This window comes from Camponotus vicinus, unplaced genomic scaffold (assembly GCF_025532165.1).
Source record: "Camponotus vicinus isolate PSW18456_S1 unplaced genomic scaffold, iyCamVici1.0 SCAF_4, whole genome shotgun sequence".
Taxonomy (NCBI): domain Eukaryota; kingdom Metazoa; phylum Arthropoda; class Insecta; order Hymenoptera; family Formicidae; genus Camponotus; species Camponotus vicinus.
In genome coordinates, this window is record NW_028141976.1 from 12,365,597 (window position 1) to 12,388,677 (window position 23,081).

The window sequence follows — 23,081 nt, forward strand, 5'->3', positions numbered from 1 at the left end:
ATTTACATATATTACGCGCGCGCGCGCGCGCACACGCACACACACACACACACACACATATCAGATTGAAGTAATCAATAAAATAATAATACTTGGGATTATTTCTGCATGCTTTTACATTTACATGTAAATGTAAAAGCACGCAAAAATAATCCCAAGTATTATTATTTTATTGATTACTTCAATCTGATATATGGGATTATTTCTGCATGCTTTTACATTTACATGTAAATGTAAAAGCACGCAAAAATAATCCCAAGTATTATTATTTTATTGATTACTTCAATCTGAAATTATCTCTCTCGTTTTTTCATTTCTCTTTTGTCTTTTGCATATTTTTTATTTGATTTCATTTCATATCACAATGTTCTTTTTTATTATGAAAAAGATCAGTATTATATTGTACAACTCAAAAATGATAAGAGAAATAAAATAATAAGTTACAATGTTTCAAACCTGTTAACTAAATTTGTTAAGAAAGAAATCCTTAGTAAAACGTTTGTCTACATAACAAAACTTATATGCAGGAGAATTGTCAGATTCAATGCAAATATTGATCAACTTATAAAAATATAGTATAGTTCATCGACAAAATGTAAGAGAAATAAGAAACATGCGACACATGCTGACACGACAAAAATTGAGCAAAATCTACGTTTAATCGATTTCGCGATTAATTCTTGCCATTCAAGCCCATCAGCAAAGTCACGAGCTTAATGCGATGTTCAATGAATATACTGCATTTTCTGCTCGAAATCTGCTGTTAATTTTCCCTTCCGAAAGCGTTTCCATCTTGATGTGATGGAGAAGCTTACGGTTACATCCAGAAGTTCATCTCTGCTCAGAGATAAACTTCTGACGACTAATCTAAGAGAAACTCTCCCCAAGCCAAGGTGTTAGCAACCGTGCCGAAGGCTGCGTGGCGCAAGGGAAGTTGCGTCGCGAACGGTGCCTCCTGAATACCAGGTGACCTTCAGGAGTATTTAGCCAAGCCCTGGGCATTCACGGCTCTGCCCAGGTGATACCGCATGACCGTGGTATTCGTGGGATCAAGATGGACTTAAGATATTTTTTAAATAACAATAAATTCAATAACAAATCCTCTCAAGGTGCGACTACTTTAATCGGTGAACCGAAGATAAACAAGCTGGCAACAGAGAATCATCTCCAAGGAGTTAAGAAAAGTCGCAAAAGCGGAGCTGCTCGACGCAAAAAGAAACAGAAGAAGATGATAGAAAACCAATCTGTTACTTTAAGTTTGATTGACGAATATAAAAAGAGAGACGAGGATGAGGAGATTTGTCTATCCAAAGTGTCTACATACTCTAGATTGAACAATAACACACTCAATTCATCCATGGACTATTTGTGCGAAGAATTTGCAGTCAGTGGTCGAGAAACTTCTGATCAAACTATTCAAGTTATATCCGAGGATGATCCGTTTAGGATGTCTGAATATTCTGAACTAGACGATAACGCATTCAATCCGTCTGTGGATCATTTATGCGAAGAATTTGCAGTCAGTGGTCAAAAAACTTCTGATCTAAATATTCAAGTTGTATCCGAAGCTGGTCCGTTTAGGATATCTAAATACCCTGGACTGAATGATAACACATTCAACCCGTCTATGGATCATTCGTGCAAAGAATCTGAGGTTAATAATCAAGAAACTTCAAGCTCAAATGCTCAAGCTACATCCGAGGCTAGTCTGTTTAGGATGTCTAAATACCCTGGACTGAACGATAACACATTCAACCCGTCTATGGACCACTTGTGCAAAGAATCTGAGGTTAATAATCAAACTTCAAGCTCAAATATTCAAGCTACATCCGAAGCTGGTCCGTCCAGAATATCTAAATGCTCTAGATTAGATAATACACTCAATCCGTCTATGGACCGTTTGTGCAAAGAATCTGAGGTCAATGAAACGTCAAACTCAAATGCTCCACTTACATCCGATTTCTTCAAGATGGCCATTGCACCGATGGAATATCCCGAAAGAAAACTAAACAGTAATGAAATATCCGTTGTAAGAAGATTGGTGAGGAAACATATGCTTAGCATGTCTATGGAAACTTGTGCAAGATTTCCCTGCTTTTACAGTAACACCGAATGGCATGGCGTAATTATTTTTAATTGCGCCAATAAAGAGACTAGCGAATGGCTAAGTAATTTAACGCCAAAATTAACTCTAGACGATGGAGTTCAATTGCGCGTCCTGGATATTGATAAACTTTCCAAGTATCATCGTGCTATAATATATGTGGGTGACTCTGCGATTACTAAGGATCTTTTATTCTTCCTTGAAAGACAGAACGAGGGCCTAGTCACCGATGATTGGATCTTTTTTCCTGGTAACGAAAGCAGAGATGTCAAGAATCGCTTTGTTGTTTATTTTGGAGATACATCGCTGGAGGTTTTAAAAAGATTGGAATTTAGACCCTTTTGCGGCCTGGAACGAGCAGTCATAAAGCTCATTAACAAAGAGAACAAAAAGAAAGTCAATGAGGAAACAGGAAATAAAGATGACTTCTCGTTAAATAAATCTGCAGTGCCTCCATTATTTTAGTCAGGAATATATAAAACTGCAGGAATGTATTATCATCGTGTGCATTTTTTTTAGTTACTTAGATAATTACAGGAAAATCTTGTATTAGATACTTATTGAAGATAAAGTTATCGCAGCATTTTTCATATCTTTACTGTATCTGTTTTCTTTTTAATTTTTTCTATAAATATGTTCTGCACACCAATCTCACTTTCGTTTACTTTTAAAAAAGACTGCGTTATTTTTATTTTAAGAGAAAAATAAATTTTTAAAACCGATATAATCTAATAGATAGCAATCTTCGATTTAAATGTTTAAACATTTGTTTGTTAATTTTTTAGCTTTAGAAAATCGTTCTATTTTGAATGTGGTTTCTATATGAAAATTTGATTTTGTACACCATCACCATCACGTCGCGTCGTAGTCGTTGCGGTCGTTGCGCACTGTTGATTATTCTGTTTCCATAGGAATTCTACAATGAGACATGAAAAATGTCAGGAGGCGATAGCGCCAGCGTTCGCTCTTCTTGTCTACCGAAGGTATGCCTTATCGTCAAAGGTATGCGCTTCTGGCTAATAATATAAGTCACGAAACGTACATATCGGTGGTGGTACCGTGACGGTACGGTATCACCTTGCCCCTCTCCCGAAGGTCGAATGGTACCATCGCACGCGAGCCACCGCCAGGCTCTTCTAGTTACTACATACAATGTTGAAGCCCTCCGATTCGATTTTCTTCTCCCGGGAGGTGCGGTACCATCGATTGGCGAGCGTCCTTGAAGTGAGGAGCCGAAAGTGCCTCGAGGTGGAACGCGCTCAGAATGCTGGCAGCGAACACTGCTTACGGTCGCCGTGAACATCACCCCTTCGCAGTCGGCAGTTCGACGAGCATCGCGACCTTTGGCAATCCGTGTACAACGCGCCCGAAATTCTTCCCGAGGATCATCACCAAGTTGAAGACGTCACCCGATATAAGCAACTACGCGGATCCGGCGAGCGTCGCACGGATGAAGCGATTAAAGAATAGGTGAAATTAGAATCTTTTCATTTATTTTTATTCATTATTGATTGAAGAACATCTCTGTGCACATGTGTGATATTTTTCTTTATTTTTTAGTAAAGAGAAAAAATGAGCAAATTATGTAACAATAATAATTTTGTATACATAAGAAAAAGAAGAATATTTACAAATGTGAATTTTATATACAAAATAAGAAAAATAGGAAGAGAGATAGTTCTGAAAAAACCGTCATCAAAAAAAATAATAATTTAAATGGTGCTGATTTTTTTTATGTTGAAAAAATCGAAATCGAGACAATTACTAGATTTTTCTCACTGAATTGAAATTTAACTTAAGTATATTATTTCGATTTAAAATTCTGATTAATTATCTTTTATTCTTAATTAATTATCTTTTTTTGAAATTTATTTTGTTCAAAATGATTTCTATGTTTGATCAGTTGAACGATAGAATGATTATATTTTAGAAAAACAAATGGAGCTTCAAAGATGGATCTAAACAAGAGAAAGCCAGCAGATTATATGGAGTTTGCATATAGAGAAGCTATCTCGAAATTGAAGTATCTGTTGGCTGAATCTTACGCGCCGTCAGGAATATCCGGAATGTGAGTTGGTGAAGAAAATATTAGCTAGCAAACTTAAATAATTACACATAATCAATGTCGCAAATAAAATTGAATAAAAAAATAATAAATTTTTGTATATTATATTTTCACATGAAATAACATTTGGGAATCAGATTGTAATAATCAATCATTTATATGACATTTATATTTATGTAAATATTTAAACATACTTATAAATTTGAGGAATCTGTTATAAGTTTATATCGATTTTTTAATTAATAATTAGTAATGAGTAGTTAATAATTAATAATCTCACACTGTATTATTTAATAGATATATAATAGATTAATAGATTTATTATACGTTATTTTATATATACAGGTGAGTCAAAAGTATGTTTTAAAAATTTGTGAGCGTGTTCCTGGATAAAAAGGAAAAACAAATGTTCATATGAACATATGGTCGCAAATGCTTTGTTGTCGAGATAATGGACATAAATCAGCAGTATCAAATAATGCTTTATTTGAACGTTTACAATTTTGTTATTGTTGTTTATAAGAGATGTTCTACATGTCCTCCATCATTTTCAACACATGCTTGAGCACGACGGTCCGTAGGTCCGTAGAAATCCTGGTGTTTTCGAACGACTGCGCCAGTCATGTGTTGAAAATGATGGAGGACATGTAGAACATCTCTTATAAACAACAATAACAAAATTGTAAACGTTCAAATAAAGCATTTTTTGATACTGCTGATTTATGTCCATTATCTCGACAACAAAGCATTTGCGACCATATGTTCATATGAACATTTGTTCTTCCTTTTTATCCAGGAACACGCTCACAAATTTTTAAAACATACTTTTGACTCACCCTGTATATATATACAGGGTGACCCATTTTAACTTAGGCAGCCAAATAACTCGAAAAATAAGCAAGATAGAGAAAAATGTTTTAGACAAAAGTGGTATGGTTTCGAGGGGGCCATAAGATGGTATCATTGGTTTGACCTTGAAGAGTCATTTGAAGGTCACGTGAAGGTCACTTCAATTTTTTTAAATGGAATACCCTATATATTTTTGTACATTCTTGTAGCTTATTTCGAGAGCTTTCCAAAACACTATAATTAAGTACCTTTCCGTTAAGTACTTTTTGAGTTATGATGCTTGAAATAATTTCTTAATTTTACATAAACCGTAAAATATCTTGTAAAATATTCATTTTTCGATTATCTTACCTTAATACTTTTATGTACAAAATAATGAGAGGAATCAATTGGTGTAAAGAAAACACATAGTTGTTTTTAAGAAAAAATATGGAATTGTTAATTGCAAATTACATATTTTTTCTTCGAAACAACTATGTGTTTTCTTTACACCAATTGATTCCTCTCATTATTTTGTACATAAAAGTATTAAGGTAAGATAATCGAAAAATGAATATTTTACAAGATATTTTACGGTTTATGTAAAATTAAGAAATTATTTCAAGCATCATAACTCAAAAAGTACTTAACGGAAAGGTACTTAATTATAGTGTTTTGGAAAGCTCTCGAAATAAGCTACGAGAATGTACAAAAATATATAGGGTATTCCATTTAAAAAAATTGAAGTGACCTTCACGTGACCTTCAAATGACTCTTCAAGGTCAAACCAATGATACCATCTTATGGCCCCCTCGAAACCATACAACTTTTGTCTAAAACATTTTTCTCTATCTTGCTTATTTTTCGAGTTATTTGGCTGCCTAAGTTAAAATGGGTCACCCTGTATATATATATATACCAAACATCTTTAAATTTGCACTACAATTTTTTATGTGTCTATATATATAAAATTTAATAATTACATAAATAAAAGAATATGATAAAGAAAAAACATAATTTTTCTACAGAAAGCCGCAAAGTACTCGGAGCATATACAAAAGCAGTAATCCGCGAATTAGTGAATCTGGAGAAGACACGGATGATCAAAGCATGATCAGCGATAGTTTTCCGAAGAAGAATCTCCGTGGAAATGCGATTTCAAATACTTTTCCTCCTCTTTCGAAGACTATTCAATCAGCGAAGGCGTATAGTAATATAGCATTGTCAAAAGCCGATCTTCAATCTATTCCTCCAGAGTTAACATCATTTATCGAAAGGCAGGAGGATTATATCGAACAACTGGAACGAGAATCTCAGTATTGCAGAGACGAATTGATCAATTTACTAAGCAAAGTTCGTGAGGTATAGCTTCTATTCTTCGAATCATAATGCAATTATAGGCTAGAGAAACAACTGCAATAAAACTAATTGATGATTTCTCATAGGTTGTAGCTGAAAACGAGGCATTGCATAACAGAAATCAAACTACATTGTCCAAGTGCGCTCTGCAGAATCACAAAGATCACTGTACCGGGTCAGATCAAGAATGTCGCAAACAAAACACGAGTGATCATCATATCGATAACTTGGAAAATAAACGAGAAAAATTTTTGGAAGGGCCTAGTATAATGTTCGAATCGAGAATCAGTGAGTTGGAGGCGCAGTTGACGCAAGCAAAATTGGAATTACGAAAGGTACAGGAAGAGAATCAAGCAAACTTGAAACGTTTGTCCGAGACTAGTTCGAACGAAGGCAGCATCGAATTGAAGGTGGAATTAGACAAGGCTCTACGCGCGAAATACGAGGCCGAAATGAAGCTAGAAGAATTACAGAAATTATTGTTGGCCGCGAGAGACAAAGAGACTGAAGCGACGCAAAAAGCAAAGCGTTCTATGGATGACAGACAACAGATTGAGTTTGAAAGAAGTCAGAGTGAAATGGAGATTCGAAGATTAAAGGACGAGCTGGAAAGGCAACACGAGAAGTTACGGGAGGCCGCCCAAGAAGCGAATAGACGTATAATCGAGGAAAGGCAACAGATAGAGCGTCGATACAATCAGCAAATCGAACAATTCACTGCCGATATCGCGTCTCACTGGGAGACTGCCAACAAATCACAATTGGAATCCGAAAAACAGCGACGAGAGATTAATGAGTTGAAACGAGAATTATCTCAAAAACAAGCAACCATTGATAATTTGAAGAAAGAGTTGCAAAATAAGATATGTAAGTTTATGTAGCTTTTTATAACAGTAATTTATAAATAAATTAATAAAATATGTTGAAACCATCTTGCATATTTACATGTGTAAGATTTAATTACTTACACAAGATTACATAATAAGAAAAATTATTTTTACTTTGTTCAGCTATCTTGCAGAGCGATCTTAATCAGGCATTAAGCGAGAAAGATGCGGCGGAGCAGGAACTCTTAACTAGTAAATTGACAACTGAACGAAACGAAAGACAAGCTCGTCAAGAACAAAGTAGATTACAAGCAGAGATAAATTCATACAAGCAACGTCTGGAAAGAGGAGATGCTGACCTGGTACATTGCAGACGAGAAAATCTAAGACTAGCGGAACAAATAGCATCTTTAGAGAAAGAGGTGAATATGTTTTTTAGATTAGATGATTAATATTTTGTTGTCAATAATAACACAAAAAAGTAAAAGATTATTGATTATAAAAAGTTTCAAGAAAATACGACATCTTAAATCAATTCCTTATTTTCCTTATTTTTAGATCAATATGAATAAGATTGTACGTCCCGAAGATAATCGTAAAGAGATTACGCCTAGATTGGAAAACGAAAAGGAATTGACTTCTATGATAATGGATATGGAGACTAAACATGGTAAGATATCGCCCTAGATATGCCTATGTTAGGTATATTGTCCGTGAAGGGTGTTACTGTGTGTTGACATGATTTTAATTTAAAAGTGATATCTCTCTATATGTGTGAGAAATCGGCATGCTGACACTATGCCTAGCATAGGCGGAGATTGAGATTAGTCAATTAACATTGTAACAGGCTGATCAGGCAACGTCAATTTCGCAGCTGCCACGGTAGCGGGCCTAGAAGACGCCCTGAATAGTCAAGCCACGCTCGTCTCGAGACTGACTGCCGAATGCCAATCTCTCACACAACGTTTGGAAGCTAACAATCTTAAACACAAGTATATTCTCAGTTCGACTTGCGAAACTCAAAGATATATAATTCACTTCAATTTCAATCGTCAAACATTTGTCTAATTTATTTGGTTTTGCAATCAATTAAAACGATCTCTATGGAGAAGCACATGATGATCTGTAGCCTATTAATGTTTATTCTTACACGCAAACGCGTGTAAATAATATATGCTAATAAGTAGTAGATAAGAATGCAGCACTTTTCACGATATATATCTGGGGCTATTCTGTGTTGACAGAGGGAATCGTTGAGAGAGACGTGACAACAGTTGGGCAAACCGCTTCGCCTTCGAGCAAGAAACGTACCGTTAAGGTTGATCTAAAAGTAAAAGTAATTCCGAAAAAGAAGTCAGACACTTCCAAAAAAACGACTCTATCAGCACAGTAATAGCGACATGTATCCTAGAACGAAATGAGAATCATATACTACGCTCGATGTGACTTTGATTTCTTGCTAATATAGTTAAACGTAATATTTTTAATCCCATATCTCATCTCTCTCTCTTTTCGTTAATCCATTTACACGTTTATCTCAGGGAAGAAATGGCCGACCTACAAAGCAACATAGAACACTTGTCAAATAAGATACAAGGCAGTCTTGTAAGTCATGAAGGTAGTGATTTTTATTTATATAATTCACACACTTTATATATAATTAAAACGCATCAATACATGGAATAACAACGATTACTTTCTAGGAGGAACTCTTATGGAAACTAACGACGATATTGGAGCTTTTTCTTATAACGCTACAATGGATTCAGTAACCCCGCATGCGAAGGGATTACCAGCCGGTGCTAGAATGATTCATCAAGAATACGATACCGCGAGCGGTCAACAAGTAGAAGCAAATGCGCTAAAGGGAACCGATCAATCGCCGAACAACTTGTACGACTTATCGAGCGATCAGAGATGTATTGCAGATAACAACTTTGTGCCGAATGAAATGGAAACTATGGATCAGCAGATGTATCAGCAACAGGAAGAAGCGGCTCGCAATAATGAAGACTACACAACGAACAATCCAAATATGGATGCTTATATGGTGGAGCAAGAACATAATCAATATAGTGATTATAATCCTTCGCAATACCCAGAAGGACAGTATGTTAACGGCGAGCAATTCAATGTAATAGCGGAACAGATGGACGATAATCAAACTGCCTCTGATATAGGCAGATCAAATACTGAAACTTTACACTAATTAACTTTATATTAACTGCATGCGCATATATATATATATATATATATATATATATATATATATATATATATATATATAAATATAATTGAGAGAATCTCTGTATTAATTACTTTCGGATTCTTTAATGATTATTTCCCTTTTAAAAATGTTTTTGCACTACTCACATTTGTCACCATGTCAAATTAAGAGAAACAAAAAATATGTATTCAAAGCATAGTATCTTCCATAGATATAAGAACTGAGCGTAAAGATCTAAGCAAAATGTAAAAAGACAAAGAAGATATATATGTATAATCTCTTTGTATCTCTTTCTCTCTAGAGAAAGAAAGTAATCGAGTATCCAATTATGCAAACTGATTATTCAGAGAATGTCGATATGAATGAGAAAGAAAAGGGAATATATATTTTTTCTGTCTTTGCTATCAAAGCATTGTGGATGGAAGTTGCTCGAGATCTATTGCTCTAAGATACTTTGTTTTTCATTAACTTTTAAAGTGTTCAGTGTGATTACATAAGAAATGCAAATAGAAAGAACACAAAAAGGGAAGTGATAATTATTAAGGAATCTGGAAGTGATCAATATAGGAACTCTTGATAATACAATATTGATGAATAAACACACACAAAATATAGGATAATGGATAATTCGAAATGATCAAACTCTGAATTGTTTTCAAGCCTATTTCCAAAATGCAAATTTATGGAACAGGTTTTTTTATAATGTTATGTAACTTTTTTATATATCTAAGATTGTAATAATTTGTTTTTTTAGAGCACATAATTTTTTTTTTAAATGAATGTGCTCCACTTTCGAATAATGTTCGCATGAAAAAAAGGGATTAGCATTTCTAACAACTCTAACTCAATAATAAAATCATTTTGGAAGAGTTCATGTACAGAAAATAAGTTTCCTTGAAAGTTTTCAGTTATTTTATTCTTTATTTTATTTTCCTTGTGGACAACAAAAACATGAATTATTACTAAAGAAATAATATTAATTTTTATAAGGATATTGATAAAAAAAATATTAATTTTCATGGAAATATTAATTTCTATAAGAATTTTAAACACTCCTTTATGTATACAAATATCCTTCCAAAAAGATTTTAGCACTGGTTTTCTCGTAAGCTATCAAAGTTGACAAGCACATTGACAATCATGATGCGCGCTGCGCACGGATATTTATATGACCAGTGTTGCTAGATTAGACAAAACTCGTGCATGCGCAAATGTAAGCATTATTCTATCAGATGTTTTCTGTCAATTTTATGATAATCGCGTATATATGAGGAATATCGATAGATTCCTTAAAAAAATAGTAGGAGAAAAGTCTCTATGAAATGAATAATACATATGTTTCTTCTTTATATATATATTAAAAAAAAATATTAATCATATGTAAAGAAAAGAATTTATAATTTATTCGGAACACCAACAAACTCTTTATACATGTAGCAATTGAGCACGAGGCCGACACATGATTCATGACGTCATTCACGCATTCGCACGAGAAACTCTTCTCGAGGTATTTGTCCAGTTGGTTACGATAAATTTCTAGTAACTTACTAGACTCGCGTTCATCGTCGTGACATGGGAACGTCACTTTGCTCGCGTTGATCCGATGTCTTTTCGAACGCGGAGCATATGAACGGTCTCGCGACTGGATTGCCCGATGCATTATTCGTGGTAGCATCTCGCGAAAGAGCGAGAGAGAGGGAGAGAAGGAAAGAGAGAGGGAGAGAAAGAGAGCGAATTCGCTAGTTATCGCAGCGAGAGTGCACGGCGGCGAATATATATCTCGTATATCGTGCGAGACAAGAGACGTGTTTATTCGCTCTCCGAGTCGAGGATACGGTAGCCGCAAGGAAGCTACGGTGAGAGCCAACGGGGGAGGAACGCCGGAGCGCGCGCGGCCGTTGACGCGTTTCCTCGTCGCGAGAACGCGAGAACGAGTCCGTTGGTCCGTCCGTCCCGTACGGACAGCGATCGCGACCAGCGCTCGCTCGTCGACCTTCTCTCCTTCGATCGGCCCCTTCTCGGACCGGTGTCCCGTCGTCGAGTCGCCGCGATCGGTCCACCGTATCCGACTCTGACGTGCCTGCTCTCGCGAATGTGGACACTTGACGGCGCGACGTGCCATCGCTACCGCCACTGTGCGCCCTCGGCGAGACCAGCCGTGGTTCACCGTCGTACCCTGAGTGTCATCGCACGCTCGTGAGACGGTTCTCGTTCGCAAACGACTCGAGTGTTAGCAAGAACGAGAGCGAAGAGATAGAGAGAAAGAGAGAGAGAGAGAGAGAGAGAGTAGGAGAAAAAGAGAGAGAGGAGAGGCCGCCCGCTGACTGTCCGCTCCGTCGCTCCACACTTTCCTTCCACCCAAGTGGTATCAATGTTGTCTGGCAATGGTGTGTAAGGAGAACGTGGTATCATGGTTTGGGAATCTGTCCAGGTAATGCGTGCATCGGGAGGAGGCGTCGCGACGCGAGGCGACGCGACGCGACGCGACGAGATGATGCGAGACGAGACGAGACGCAACGAGACGATTCTTCCTCCTCGAGATATTTCAGGAGTAATTTTGCGTAACCGTCGACGCGTCGTCGCCGTCACACGACCCGCGATGAGGCGTCGAGGGCCTCGGCGCCGCGTACCCTGTAGTGTATTTGTTCCCTTGTACGTCAGAGGACGATCCGCTCTCTGGCCTAAATCACGTTACGCCAGAATACATATCACGCTCTCGAATTGCATTTTGTCTCGTGTATCGTTACAAGTCCTTAGATAATGTTTTTTCGCTATTGTCGAAAATGTATAAATATGTTTCACGCTTCCTGCTAGATTATATTGTCGGCTAATGTTCCTTGATGCGAACTGGACATTTGTTTCTCGTCCTTGTCGTCTCGTAAGTTTTATATTTTTTTGTACGAAGCGACTATTTTGGTCATGAAAAATTACTTTTTATTCCTTTCACATTGGTTTCATTGATCTCTGCACTTGTTAACCAAATTCTAAATTGTTCTTTAAATATTTTCTTCTAATAAAAGTATGTAAATTCTTGTCGATATAATTTCTATCAGATATCAATGTGTACATATATTATGTGTAACATATAAAATTCAATAATGTGGTATTTGTCATATACTACAAGTTTGTCGCACAAATTGTTCCTAATGCTATACATTAATAATTTTACTATAAAAGTAAAAAGTAAAATATGAAAAATTTTAAGAAATAATAAGGAAATATATACCTTTATTGGATACCATTGTCACATTTCTCTATACATATTATATATTTAGACTTGTAAAAATTGAAATAAAATAAATTTAGAAAACTAAGAAAATTTTTGATAAAAATTAAGATAAGATTGCGCTAAGTTATATTATGAGAATCTTTCAACTTCTTCAGCATTTTCCTACTTTGACAAAATGCAATTTGATTCCTACAATTAATTGATCTTTTCTACTTACAAAGCTTTTTTCATGCATATGAAAATTTCTATGTAATACATTATTTTAATACGAAATTCTTATACAAATAATGATTTATATTCAATTTTGAATACATTAGTGCATGATATTACAACTATCAATGATTGCATAAGACAGCCATATTGCAATATATATAGATATAAATTAGAACGTGATATGAGATAAAATATATGGGACTGTTAATTTTTTAAATGACAGAAAATTAAATTATTACAAATAGAGGACATTATTGTGCCTAGAAACATATATTTTTTATTGTATACCTAGAAACATATATTTTGTATGCTAATTGTTTTTTTAATAATAGTAAAAGGTTTAAAATTAATAATCACTATTTGTTTGCAATCTGTGTAACAAAATGCTCCAGTTATATATTGATTTTTATCTAGACAAAATTCTTTTATTTTTAACGAATATTTTTTTTTGTTAATATATCTCTTCTATAGTCTTTAAAAAAATCTGCATAACAAATTCATACATATTTTTAGATTCTATGTAATTTTAATTATTATTTATTATATATTGATAAAATTATATCCTCTTTTTCTGATCTCTTTATAAATTTCAGATTTTGAAAAAGAGATTGTTGTACCTAGGGGAATGTGTGTGTATTTGGAAATAGATTTAAATATCTCTTTAGATACAACATGCTTTTATTTTTATTTTCTTTTTTTATAATAGTTTGAAGTAAAGTAAAATGGAGCAAAAAGGTCAGATCCTAACAAAATGAATGTAAAAACAAAATATTCAAAAGATATTTGAGATGACAAAAATCTATAAATATCATGAAAATTACAAATATCATAAAGTTTTTAAATTTAAAAGTATTATAATGTCCCCTACATTATTCAAGTTTTATAACGCATTTCTTAGTTTCTAAATGAACTACTGAGAGAATTAACTAATTAATATTTAATAATAATTATTAATAATTTTTTATACTAAAATTAAAATATATATAATTATAGAAAATATATGTTTAATGATGATACAAAATAGATAATTCTATTTACAGCCTCTCAAACTTACACAATAAAGAGTTCATTCGAGGGAGGGACAAAAATAGAATTGAGATAATTAAAATTATAATGTTTAAAGTTGCCATTTTAAAGTAGGAGCATAAAGATTGTTAAGGATGATATTATATTTTATACTAATCTATCTCATTTTTATCTGTTTAGTTATAAACGTATCGATGTGATGTGCACATTGCTGAACATGTGCTTGCCGTTCGAAGTACGATACCTTGGCACGTGCGTCGAGGAGATCGGCAAGCGGGACTATAATGACCTGCGCGACACGGAGCACCATGCGAACAACACCTCGGACGTGGCCGAACTGACAACCTCCAGCGTGACAGATAAACGCACGCGAAGAAAACTGGCTCTTTACATGGCGCTATTGCATTCCTGCAATTACGCTTGCGCGGTGATTCTGTATAAGAATCTATCGAATCTCGATCATCAAGAGATCATCAACCTAATAAATGGAACCACCTTTAACGTGGACGATCAACCTCTGGAAGAGTTGTTGCTGCTGTATACGATGGCACTGAATCATCCGGCCTTCACGTACGAGCAGAAGAGCGTCTTTGGCAATATATTCATCAAACTCCAAGAGGAAGAAGCTCGTCTGAATTTTTCAAAGATAAACTCTTCTTTTAAACCGACACAAGTAATGTATGATATTCCATCTTTTCTTTTTTTTTCCTTTTTCATGAAAAAAAATAGTTATCAATATTTATGCTTATTTAGATATTTATGCAGATTGACATATTTTGTCTTTCATTCACTACCTTGTATATTCGGTATTTTGTAAATCATTACTTTTTATTTTCGGCAAATAATGATTGAAATTTTATAGAATTATGTAATATATATTAGTTTGTAGTTATTGTCAAGTGTAACAGAAAGAAAAAAAAATATGTTATTTGTTTTTTTCTGTTACTCTTGATAATAATTATAAACCTATAAATTTCTTAATGAATTTAATAATCTTAAAATACTTCAGTTAATATTGTGATCGTAAATTATTATATCATTAATTTGTTCAATTAATTTATTTAAAAGTTTTTATAACATTTTATGTAAGTAATATATATATATATATTAATTTGATAATAATTTTAGAAAAAATTGGAAATTGATGATTGAGAGATATATAAATTGATAAGCTATATAAATGCATATTATATGTAATATATATCTTATGGAAATATAATATGTACATAATTTAATATATAATTTAAATTTAGGGCTGTACACCGTGTATGAGCACGAATGAGAGGCTAATGGAGCCTGAAATCCCGAATAGCTGTTTAATGCCACCACCGCCGATGCAGTCTTATCATGGTACGCTATGTTTCGTGCATTTTAAATGTTTATTAACTTGGAAAAAAAACATTTGATAAAATACAATTAGAACTCTTGCACATAGGACGCAACAAGACGTATTAAGCGATAAGAACCAAACGCGAACCAAACGCAGCTTTAGCGCAATCAAGACAGTTTTTTTTCTCTTTTTTGATTATTTTTGTGTTTTCTTATTTAATTTAAAGAGCATTGACAATAACAATAGATCAATTAAAAAGAGCAAAAATTTCTTTTCTCTAATTGATTAATCAAATAAAGCATTTGTAAATTGAACATATCTTTACTTAATCATCTCAGTAATTTAAATTTATTAAGGAGAATTAGTTACAATGATGTGTCAATGTGTTATATATTAGTAATTTTAATGTATTTTGTATCAGTAGTTTACATTTTTTTCTGTTTTATATATATATATATATATATATATATATACCGTAATAATGAGAATTAATCATAAATAGTTTAATCTTTTTGCAATCAAAAGTGTCACTATAATAATTTTTATTTTAGACTTATTATTTTTAATATTATTTCTAGATAAGCTTTTTTATATTATAAAAATCTTTATCTATAAGAAAAAACTATTTGAAATACAATAAGATAAATTGATTTTATTAATTTATACAAGGTTATTTAAATTTAAAATTGCTCCAGTATATATATTAACATGATGATGTAATTGCTTACAGGAGAAATCGCAATGAGAAATGCTATGGTCACTGGAATGCCACCTGGCCTTACGATACCTCCTCCAGGATTATGCCTGCCCGGCCCGGAACAAATGCCTATGGGATCCGGTGGTACCCAATACGTTCATCTCGGTTTCCCATCTATGAACCATATGCCGCCAGCGTGGACGGGTCAGGTTATGATGGGAAACCAGTTGATGTATCACACTGGGGACATGTTGGCTTATCCACCTTCTCCCTTAGTCAGCCGCCAGTCCTCGCCGTCCCAATCACGATCCCCTAGTCGCAGCAACTCGCCGATGGGTCGCAACAGGAATAACGTCAATCCGCGCACTTCGTCTTCGCAAGTGACCCAGTCCACCTCGAATACTCTCACGACATCGTCGAGCGGCTCCAATAGTCAAACGAGTATCTCCGGCTCGAACACTATCAATAGCAACAACAGTAACAACAGTAGTAATAGCAGTAACAACAACAATAACAACAACAACAATTCTCTACCACTTCTACCAGCGCTCGGAGCAAGCAGAAGTCTTCCTAGTCAACAGCCGTTACTCCCGTCGTCGCGGCCCATCCCTCTGCCTATTACGAGTACGTCGACTTTCTCTCGGCACAACTCTGTCGACAACGCTCCATCGTCCACTCTGATTCCGGCAACCCAATCGAAACAACCGCCACCGCCACGACTCAGGTCATCTAATTCCGGCGATTCTCTCCGGGAGACTTTGGGCAAGGAGATGCCGAACTTTAAGAGCAATCTGCAAAACTTTTCTCTCGACGAAGTAAGGAAAATTGTATTTTTTTTTATTGCTGTCATCACACAAAATGTCAAACTCACAGATTATGTACATTCACGCGTACAATTCACGTGTATAATTTAAAATTAAATTATCGATATGTATGAATTACAGATCAGTAGGTTGAGCGACGAAGATTTGAGGGACATCGGCTTGACATCGAACGCGGTAGGACAATTGAGGAGTATAGTCAAGAGTCAAACCAACGGCTTAAATCAGATTTCAGTGGATAAGAAGCTGGACAATTCTAGCAATACTACGCACCCGGTTACTGAGACAATCGAGAACGAAGTAAGATTTATGTACATAAGATTCATGTATGTAAGATTCATAAAGAATATATGTTGTAATATATGCTAATTTACTTTAAAGATTAGAATTTGAATTATGATTTTTTCTTAAAGTTGAGAAGCAGATTATAGTTCTTAAGTTTTAACTGAAAATAGAGAATATTCTGCAAATTAAGTTCCAGTTTTTATGCATTTTCTTTTATTTTATTTTAACAAGCTTTAAATATATTTTTTTGTTTAAAAAAATTAAAATTATAAATGCAGTTTACATTGCTGTAGAATCTGACAATTTGTAAATTTATGGCGTTCATCACACTATTCAATGTTTTATAAGTTTTATAAGTGTCATTTATTTTGTCATACAGGTTATGCCAAGTATGGAGATCTTAGGTGATAGCAGTAATTCAAGCGGGAAATCGATACCGTTACAACAAGAACAACATCCAGCGATGCATAATTATCAAAATCACGTAACTACTCCAAATTTACGGCGTTATCCCATGCCGTCGATAGATCCCGCGCAAATACAAATGTATCCTGCTCCGCCACAGATGTATACAGCTCAGAATTCATCGTGTTACGCTTGTCTCACTGTACCAGTAGCTGGAATGCAAAATCGATTTTCAAGGTATTATATAAACTTTACTAATTGAAGGAGATACACGTGTGATGACTTTATCCTGAGACACACATTTCATACATTTCAGATGCAATGCTCAGCACATGTACTGCCTTGCGCGAATGCAAGCGCTGCGGCTCGACTCCGAGAGCAGTCTACATTGTTCTCAGAGCAGTAGTTCCGACAGCACCGGTAGCAGATCACCTCCGGAAACACCACCAGCCGCGCCATGGGTCGGCAGCGACAATAACAATGTTGCGCCGCCTGTCACCGATCACATGAATTCGGTGCATTCGACGGCGCCGCTCTCGCATATCGCGTCGGCATCGACATCTCAACAGCCGATGCAGTCGTCGGTGCCACCGGAGAGCAGACAACTCACCAGGAAGAATACGACGCGCACGATGCGACATAAGAGCCAAGGGATTCTGAATGGAATCGGGAACAACGGGAACAACGGCGGACCTCCGAGTCTACCGCATTGCGTCTCCTTCCCGGGGCCGCCGACGCATTCGCAGCTGGCGTATCTACCACACGGTCACGCTTTCCCAGCTGCGTTGCGGCCCGGTAACAGCGGTATCTACTCCAACTTCCTGCACGGTCCATCCGCGCGACCAGCTTACCCAGCGGCGTACCAACCGAATGGCGAGATCATGTACTCGTACACGGGGCATCCCGCTGGCGCGTCCGGTAGTACTCCGCCGCCGCCGCCGCCACCAAACGCGGCGGCCGCCGCGACGCCCGTGCAAGCGTCGTATATGCCGCCCACGTCGGTGGTGACGTACGCGGCGGCGGCGGTGATCCCGCCAACAAAGATTTCTTGTTACAACTGCGGTAGTAGTAGTCACCTCGCGGTAGACTGCAAGGATCAAACAATGGAGGACCTCACGAAGAAAGGTACGTCCTCCTACAATTGAGTGGATTGTGTTAGGTGTGAAGAACAGGCTTTTCGTAAACTACGCTTCTGATCTTTGCCTCATACGTATAATATAAAACTTTACTTTTCACAAATTAGTTCAACAAATTAGTGAACTTTATCTTGACAAAATCTCAATTTAAGATTTAGTTACTGTATAAGACAGCTAACGTTCAAAATTAAAAATTTATACGAAGTTACAAAGAAATTATAGATAAGGAAAAGGTTACTAAAAATTGATAAAAAAATAGGATTGATCTAGGATTTTCTTATAGTTGATTGCACACTTGTTATGGCACATAAGTACTGAATGCAAGTTTCAATCGTTCACGAATTGTCATCACGAAAGAAGACGAAATCCTTTTAATTTCAGCCCAATACCGACTGGATTATACAATAATGAAGCAGCCCGGGGAATGTCCGAGTTCCGACAAGTGATCCCCTGCCACGGACCACTCCGCTACCACTTGTCACAATGATCACCGCCACTATGACCGCAACTATTGCCATCATCGTCATCACCAACACTATCATCACCATCAAAAACAACACCGCCACCACTACCAGCAGCAGCACCATCACTGTCATTCTAATCATTACCACCAGTATGTCACCAATGTGCACCGATTTAAGACGTTGCGAGATGACAACCGTTACCGTTCCTCATTTCAGTTCTCGGTAATTTATCTCAACGTCCTATCATGCAATCAGGATGATAACGATGACGATAACGATAATGCTAATGCTGACATTGACGCTGACACTGACGATGACGGTGACAATGACGCCGATGCCAAGCACGACAGCGACGAAGTTTTTCTAACCGAGAATGTTTCGCGATTCACGGTACCGGGTATATCTTTTGCAAGTTCTTATGTATGATAGTGTGATCGCAAAGTAATTTAATATTATGTAAAAATAGGATATAGTAATGTATTGTGTACAAAGGAAGAGCAGAGGCGAAAAAAAACACGAGAAATAATCGAAAGACCGCGCCATACATACTGGAACACAATGTCTTGTCTGTGTTTCTTTTATCGTAGGACATTTCGAAAGGTTTTTGGGTTTAAATAATGACTCGCGTCCTTCTGGCGACATACATACCTGTGAGCTACTTATCGCTATGACCCCCAATCTCTGCAGTGGTCTCCTATTCTCCTATCCCTAAATTGTTCTCTTAACGATTAGCTGTAAGAGAACATGCGAAGAATGGATAAAGAATACATTGTGCTCCAAACAGGGGTAAAGAAGCGAGAACTATATCAGATTCGACTATATTTAGCAATCGATACTTTTACTTCTACTATGTCTATGCTATTATTATTATCACTACTATTAAACTATATTACTTCTACTATCGCCACTGCGCCACGACATTTTTATGTACATATATTTTTCTCAATTCTTACACGCGCGATGAATTGATTATGACGTGTGAAAAGAAAAAGCGTATAATATATATGTGAGATAGACATATTGTGTGTATGTGTGTGCGTATGTCGCGTGTGAACGTCGCGTGCGGATGTGCATATGTCTATGTGTATATGTGAGAAAAAGATAGAATGCAAAGGGCAGAGAAAAAATAAAAACTAAACGGAAGTGAAAGGGAGAAGATGAGAGGCAGAAAAAATACAGGAAAAGAGTGAACAAGAAACCAAAAGTGTTCGATCACCTAGAGCCGCTGTTGCGCTCTTATGTATGTTTGTTCCGCGTACACGTGTGCGTGAATGTGTAAAGATATGCGCGAAATATATATTATATATTTTATATATATACGAATATATATAAAAAAAATATGTATATGTAATATATAATATATAGTTCGTAATTATACATATGTCTCTGCTGCTCACAATTCGTTTCTTATCTTACTGATAGCTGTAGCTAGACGGCGATTCTCATATTATTATTATTATTATTATTTATACACGAGTAGTCATGCGATTGCACGTGCATTTGAAGCTATTTTATACGACTTTTATGACCGATCATCGGTGTCTTTGAACGCGGAATCAAGCGTGAAACCTTTTTTTTTTACGCGTTTGATTGCAGCAACTTTAGTGTGATTAAGCGTGGTTAATCTCAATCTTTTTCCCTCCTCTGTATCTCTGTCCATATTATAGAATTATTATTTAAAACAGGAAAATGAAGAGCGATTTTTTCCGCGCCGTTAACATCTTAAGAACTGCAGATTCTTAGGAAGTACAGATTCTTACGCAGATTTCAAGATATTTTTTTCAAATTGGATCAACAATGAGAGATGTACAATGTATTCTACACTTCGAAACTATAAAAATACATAAGTTTTATTCCTTCATCCTTTCTTAAGACGTCACTCATGAGATCTTTCATTTAGTTTTTAAGTTAATATAGAAGTGTATAATACATCTGCGCGCTTTGTGATAGAGGTTTGAAAACATAATTTTTTCCGATTACATACATTATGCGAGTTTTGATAATACGGAAAACGAAATGAGTTAATTAACCAAAGCTGCAACACACTGGTTGATGCAATGAATTTTTTTTAGAAAGTAAATGCACAGAATAAAGTTAAAATATAGTCAAACGTGGCAGCCAACTAGCAAACAGTTGCTGATGCATTTACGCCCGATTTCACCAACCGCATTTAACTTTAACTCACTCTTTGTCTCCTTCTAACTGTTTCTTTAGAAAGAGACAAAGATTGAGTTAAATTAAGATTAAAGTTAAATGCGGTTGGTGAAATCGGGCATTAAAGTTGACTTTTATCAACGATGCAATGCACAGTTCGAACTCTTTGCACGTGGACAAGTCGGAACTTGATGAAAATTTTTTTCGCCTCATAAAATCATATATTTTCTCGTACGAATGGTGATCGCAAAAATGGTTTAAAAAAAGTAAAAACAAAGTATAAGCACGAACTTCAAGATAGTTGAAAAATATTAGTTATATAAGCAGAAATCTGAAAGATAGGGAAAGAGGGAAAATTATGGAAATAATGAAAATGCTACTATACAGCGTTGACGAAAAGCCAAAAAAAGATATCGGACATTTTCTGAGAAAAATATAAAATCAGATTTTATTTAATTATTTTTTAAATAATCGTCAAACTTGTTATGCAATTCTTACATAGGATGAAATCAAACTACACCGGCTGTCATGAATGATAGAAAGAAATCAAATAAATTTCGTGTGTTAAAGTAATGCATTTTGTTTAATCATCATAAATTGTCAGTAAAAGATCATTTATTCTATAGCTGTGCAAATAATGAAGTAATATTATTTTGTCATTTCATGTTTGCATTACTACAATCTCCTGCGTATAACAAATTGAAAAATAGGGAAAAATTAAAAAAGTAAAAAGTATTTAATATCAAATGTCCGTCGAGGTTTCGTGATTTGCAAATACGCTGCAAACAAGCTTTTTCAATCGATTCGGAATTCGCATTTCTTTTTTATTATCGTAAATGTATTTTCATTAAATCCTTTATATAACATTGCAATGAAATTGCTTATTAGAAATGCGACACTAAAATAGAGACGCTTGACTCTAATTAAGGATTCAATGTCTTTTAACGGAAAATTAAGATAGAATTTAAAGATGATAAATGTTTTTTAAAGAAATTTTATGTTTATGTACGATCTCTGTGACTTTAATTTAAACGATTCTCTGACAAGTTAATCGACTTTTCTCTAATAAAAATATCCAAACATCGATAATTTTTAAATTGTAAGAAAAAATTTTTGATATAAATTTCAAGAAAAATCCAATAGCTAATAAAATCGCATAGTTTAATACTTTAGATATACTTTATTTTAATATTATTTTTATTTGTGAAACTTAATTACAAAGATAAATCAGAAATTTACAGGAAATGTGTAATGATGATTTTTCTCTGGATATTTTTCTTGAGAAAAGGTCGACTAGAAATTGATCAGAAAATCCATCATTAAAATTAAGTCATGAAACATCTTGTATACTCGACTATATTATTATAAGTTCCATTTAGAAGATGACATATTTTTTATTGCTATATATTTCTTTTCTCGATTGCTAAAATTTGGACAGTTTATATCATTTTATTTCGTTACAATCATGTCAGAAGTAGAACTCATTCGACAATTTACGGAAAACTGATCATTCGCACTCACCAAAAAATCATAAATATAAAAAGAATCACTGAACACATTAGCAAATTCACTTTTAAATTTTTGACTACCTTGTTTCTTCAAAATTATTGTCCTGATATCAAATGTCTCGGAAAGACAATGGAGTTGTTTTTCTACATCAAAAATCAAATTAGAAAAAATGGCGATGTTTGAAAATCAATGTATTATATGAAAAATTATTTAATATTGCGTTGAAAGTATTTGACGAATTCAATCAGAAAGATGTGTGTGTGTGAACAGATAATGAAATCTTAAAGTATAAATTTATTTGAACAAAGCTGAGGTATATTATCAAGAGAGATATTTAATATTATAAAAAAGATGGAAACAAAGTAGTTTAACGTCAAATATAAAATCTCATGTCATGTATTA

The 23,081-nt window shown here is 35.1% G+C and overlaps 3 protein-coding genes across 8 annotated transcripts; all 3 read left to right on the forward strand.

The window, feature by feature from the left end:
* Positions 1 to 374: 374 nt before the first annotated feature.
* On the forward strand, positions 375 to 2,577 carry LOC145971188 (uncharacterized). Its single transcript, XM_083098586.1, has one exon. The coding sequence runs from the start codon at positions 1,055 to 1,057 to the stop codon at positions 2,567 to 2,569; it is 1,515 nt and encodes a 504-aa protein (XP_082954712.1). The 5' UTR covers positions 375 to 1,054; the 3' UTR covers positions 2,570 to 2,577.
* Positions 2,578 to 3,360: 783 nt separating this feature from the next.
* On the forward strand, positions 3,361 to 10,279 carry LOC145971183 (serologically defined colon cancer antigen 8 homolog). 2 transcript variants are annotated; one of them, XM_083098574.1, is made up of 9 exons: positions 3,361 to 3,574; positions 4,035 to 4,172; positions 6,026 to 6,359; positions 6,443 to 7,223; positions 7,367 to 7,605; positions 7,742 to 7,853; positions 8,058 to 8,175; positions 8,725 to 8,801; positions 8,887 to 10,279. In XM_083098574.1, the coding sequence occupies exons 1-9, from the start codon at positions 3,369 to 3,371 to the stop codon at positions 9,390 to 9,392; spliced, it is 2,511 nt and encodes an 836-aa protein (XP_082954700.1). In that variant the 5' UTR covers positions 3,361 to 3,368; the 3' UTR covers positions 9,393 to 10,279. The 2 variants fall into 2 exon arrangements, with proteins under 2 accessions (XP_082954700.1, XP_082954701.1); XM_083098575.1 differs by having other exon boundaries at positions 8,725 to 8,788; positions 8,887 to 9,094.
* Positions 10,280 to 10,828: 549 nt separating this feature from the next.
* Positions 10,829 to 20,877, forward strand: LOC145971182 (uncharacterized). Of its 5 annotated transcripts, none has more exons than XM_083098571.1 (9): positions 10,829 to 11,841; positions 14,059 to 14,551; positions 15,132 to 15,228; positions 15,939 to 16,382; positions 16,452 to 16,720; positions 16,850 to 17,026; positions 17,391 to 17,653; positions 17,733 to 18,541; positions 18,934 to 20,877. In XM_083098571.1, the coding sequence occupies exons 1-9, from the start codon at positions 11,795 to 11,797 to the stop codon at positions 18,996 to 18,998; spliced, it is 2,664 nt and encodes an 887-aa protein (XP_082954697.1). In that variant the 5' UTR covers positions 10,829 to 11,794; the 3' UTR covers positions 18,999 to 20,877. The 5 variants fall into 5 exon arrangements, with proteins under 5 accessions (XP_082954697.1, XP_082954695.1, XP_082954694.1 ...); XM_083098572.1 differs by having other exon boundaries at positions 10,866 to 11,841; positions 15,939 to 16,049; positions 16,182 to 16,720; XM_083098569.1 differs by having other exon boundaries at positions 10,859 to 12,288; positions 15,939 to 16,720.
* The last annotated feature ends 2,204 nt before the right edge of the window (positions 20,878 to 23,081 follow it).